Genomic DNA, 4,237 nt, shown 5'->3' with positions numbered 1-4,237 from the left:
TTTTTTAGGATCATCATGCCTAGAGTTCATAACGTAAAAAAGTCTCTTTCACCTCAGACTTCTTGTTTAACAAGTGAATCTGATAAACAGCTAGATTATTTGCCCAAGAAACTAAGAGCAAAGCTGCTTCCGTTCCAGAAAGAGGGCATCATATTTGCTCTCAGAAGAGATGGCAGGTAATGTACCTTTTTAAGACATGCTAAAAATGCTAAATTCCTGGCAAGGATATTATGCATGCATGTATGTATGTATGTATGTTCTGGGAATGAAAATCACAACCTCATGCTTGCCAAGCAATGGCAAGGATATTTAAAAACAAACTTTCTTTTTATGTGTCTGTAGTCTATCTTTAGTAGAATTTACTGGGATTAAATTAGCTTCATACAAAAAAAAAAAAATTAGCTTCATACATTTATTATGATTAACTTAATTTCAGATTGAAATATGTTGAGCAACTTCTAATTCTTAAAGTGTGTTTGGTTACCTTAAGTATTCAAGTTAGTAGATAGTGTCAGCATCTTCTACACTGACAGTTTTCAAGAAGGTCTTGTTCATGTATAACTGATCCTTTACAGTTTTCACTTAGATCATTCATTTAATTTTCCACCTTAGATTAGCAACCTCTGGAGATGTCTTGCTAGTACCTTACACTATTGCTTCTTTACTTCTTCATAATTGTAATATATGATCTCTTCCATCAAAGCAAGCCATAGCATTGTTTTTAAATTCTTATGAATTTTATTCTCTTGGTTCTACAGGCATATGTGTCATATCTTTTCTTCCCAGTAGTTTGTTTGTTTGCTTGTTTTTTTGAGACAGGGTCTTACTGTGTAGTTCAGGCTGGCCTTGAGCTCACTTTGTAGCCCAGGCTGGCCTCAGCCTCCCAAGGGCTGGGATTACTGGCATGCGCCACCATGCCTGGCTCATATACATATGATATCTTGATCTTTTTTACTTTCCGTTTGTCTCTCCCTTCCACCTCCCCTCATCCTCAAATCCCTTTTCCATCTCCACATAGTTTATCTCCCTATTTCTTATCATCTTTCATTTTGCTCTTGAAATTATTTATACTTTTTGTTTCTCAGAGAGGAGAAACCATGTGATATTAAACCTTCTGTGTCTGATTTATTTCCCTTAACACTATGGTCTCAAGCTGCATCCATTTTCCTACAAATAACTCAAATTTATCCTTTTTTATAGCTAAGTAATACTCTGTCATGTATATATTCCATATTTGCTTTATCCATTCGTCTGTTGATGGATGTACAGGCTGAGTCCGAATCTTAGCTATTGTGAGTGATGCTGCTATAAACGTGGGTATGCCTGTATCACCGTAATAGGATGTCCCTAACTCTTAGGAAAATATCCAGAAGAGGTGTAACTGAATCGAATGGAATTTCTGTCTTCAGTTTCTTGAGGACTCTTCATACTGATTTCCATAGTGGTTGTACCAGTTTATATTCCCACTAGCAATGTAGGATTCCTTTCCCCACCATCTTGCTATGGTTTGTTGTTTTTTGAGTTCTTGATGAAAGCCATCATTTCAGGAGTAAGATGGAATCTCAGTATTTTGATTTGCATTTCTCCAGTGGCCAAAGCTGCCGAACTTTTTTAAAAATGTACCTCTTGATCATTTGTACTTACTCTTTTTAAGAAATGACTGTTCATTTCAGTTGCTCATTTTTGATTGGGTCTTTTTTGGGGGGAGGGGGTCTAATTTTCTTGTGTTTTTTTTTTTTTTTTAATATATTCTAGATATTATTCCCCTGTGTGAGAAGTAGCTAGCAAAATTTTTACCAATTCTGTGGGCTCTCTCTTCACTCTACTGGTTATTTCTTTTGTTGTACAGAAGTTTTCTATTTGTTAGCTCTTGGGGTTATTTCTTGTGCAATTGGGGTTCTGTTAAAAAAGTCCTTGCCTATGCCTGTGTCCTCAAGAGTTTTACCTGTTTTGTCTTCCAGCAGATTTAGTGTTTCTATTTTTATATCTGGGTCTTTGGTCCATTTTTATTTCATTTTAGTGTAGGGCGAGAGATATGGACCTAGATTCAGTCTACATGTTGATAACCAGTTTTCCCAGCACCATTTGTTAAATAAGCTATCTTTTCTCCAGCATATGTTTTTGCCCCCTTGTCCAAGATTAGATGCTGTATATGCCTGGGGTTGTCTTTGCACCTTCTGTTCTGTTGATTCGTACTTCTGTTTTTGCGCCTGTAATATGCTGTCTTTATCACTCTAGCTTTACAGTATAACTTGAATTCCGGATTGTGATGCCTCCTGCCTTCCTCCTGTTGCCCAAGATTGCTTTTGTTATTTTTGGTCTCTTCTGGTTCCTGATCCTATTTCTAAACAAGATCACATTCTGAGTTTCTCAGGATTAGGCTTAAATGTATGAATTTGGTGGGGATATAGTTCAACCTAAAACACTGCTAAGTATTTTTCATAGTGGTTATATCAATATGTACTTGTATCAGTAATATATAATAATTGTGCTTCTATCATATCCTCATGGACATTTCATGTTGTCTGTCTTTATTTTCATTTTAGATATTCTGTTAGATATGTAGTGATATACATGTAGGTTTTTACTTATATTTCTCTGGTGACAAAAAAAATGTAATGCTATTTTTATATGCTTATTAGCCATTTGGGTTTTTTCTTTTTTTAATTGATATTTTTTATTAGTACATGTTTGTAGTACATAATGATTACATTTATCTATGTTATATGTTACTGATAACTAAATATGTGTATTTTACAATATATGTACTGTTCTAATCAGTAGCTATTAGCTACATGCGGTTATGGAGTTCTTGATATGTAGCTGTTGCAGATAAAGTCTGAATTTTAAATTTATTTGTTTATTTTTTGAAACAAGGTGTTGTTATTGTAGTTCACACTGGCCTTGAACTCCCTATGCAACTTATGCTGGCCTGGAACACAGTGATTCTCCTGTCTTGGCATCCCAAGTGCTGGAATTATAGGTGTGAACTACCATGCCTGACCCTGAATTTTAAATTTTGACTAATTTTAATTAATTTATATTTAAATTTAAACAGTCACCTTGTCTGTTGTCTGCACTATGTGACAGTGCAGTTGTAGGTTCTTTGTTCTGTTTATCTGTTCACTGTTTTTGTGTCAGTCTCAATTACTGTAGTGATGATAAATACTTTTGTATCAAATACTATAAATTTTTTAGCTTTATTGTCCTTTAAAATTGTCTCAGCTGTTATTAGCTCTTTACATTGACATAAATTAGGGAATTCATTTATGAATTTTATAAAAATTGTTAAGATTGAGTGGAGTTGTATTATATCTGTATATCAGTTTAGAGAGAGTTGATTTCTTTTCCATATAGAGGAATTCAGTTCATGAATATGAATTATTGTTTCATTCATTTGATTATTCTCCATTTATTTTTATCTCAAGTATTCCTCCATTTTTAAAATTTTTTCCAGTAAGTTTTTATACTTTTCAGTAGCTAAATCTTCCTTTCATATATCATCAGATTTATTTCTAGGTATTAACATATTTTACTCTGTCATAAATTGTGTTTTTTCCCCACTCTAGTTATTTTTGAAGTTTCTGTTTGACAGTCCAAAAGCTTTACCACAATGTGCCTCAGTGGCTTTGTTTGGTTTCTTTTTGAGACAGGGTCTCACTATGCAGTTCAGGCTGGCCTTGAACTCACTTTAGCCCAAGCTGGCCTTGACCTCTCAACGATCCTCCTGTGGTTACAGGCGTGCACCACCACTTGTGGCTGTTTGGTTTCTTTTGCATTTATACTTAAGTCTGTGCATTGATGTTACTTACTTTTTTTTTTTTTTTGGTCTTTTTGAGACGGTCTCGCGATGCAGTTCATGCTGGCCTTGAGCTCACTTTGTGGCCCAAAGTGGTCTCAAACTCACAATGTTACTCCTGCCTCAGCCTCCCGAGTGCTGGGATTGCAGGCGTGCACCACCACAGCTGGCTCATTACTTACTAATTTTGGAAAATTCTCAGTTGTTACTTTTTTTTGTATTATTCTTGCTCTATTTTTTACCTTCTTGAACTCCAGTGTCTTTTTCTCTTTTTTTTTTTTTTTTAAATTTTCTTTTTATTTTAAGGAGAGTAATAGAAGAAAGAAAAAAAAGAGAACAATAGCAGCATACCAGCATCACAAACATAAACAAAACAAAGCAAGGACATTAAAAGTGATACAGGGTTTCAAGACAAAATGATAGGAATTAACAGTGGTT

The 4,237-nt window shown here is 34.6% G+C and overlaps 1 protein-coding gene across 4 annotated transcripts in view; it reads left to right on the top strand.

Annotated features, from left to right (window-relative positions):
* The window catches only part of Zranb3 (zinc finger, RAN-binding domain containing 3), a 224,819-nt gene that overhangs the window by 19,506 nt on the left and 201,076 nt on the right, over positions 1-4,237 (top strand). For 3 of the 4 annotated variants that reach the window (XM_005390762.2, XM_013517482.1, XM_013517480.1), the window contains exon 1: positions 13-176. In XM_005390762.2, coding sequence (XP_005390819.1) covers positions 16-176 — 161 coding nt within the window. In that variant the 5' untranslated portion in view covers positions 13-15. Of the gene's footprint in view, positions 1-12; positions 177-4,237 lie in introns of those variants that run through there. The other variant, XM_013517481.1, reaches the window with a different exon arrangement.

The sequence above is a fragment of the Chinchilla lanigera genome, unplaced genomic scaffold (genome assembly GCF_000276665.1).
Source record: "Chinchilla lanigera isolate Chin_1 unplaced genomic scaffold, ChiLan1.0 scaffold00039, whole genome shotgun sequence".
Classification (NCBI taxonomy): domain Eukaryota; kingdom Metazoa; phylum Chordata; class Mammalia; order Rodentia; family Chinchillidae; genus Chinchilla; species Chinchilla lanigera.
Note: the sequence above shows the minus strand (reverse complement) of the source record. Positions and strands in the feature narration are given on the sequence as shown.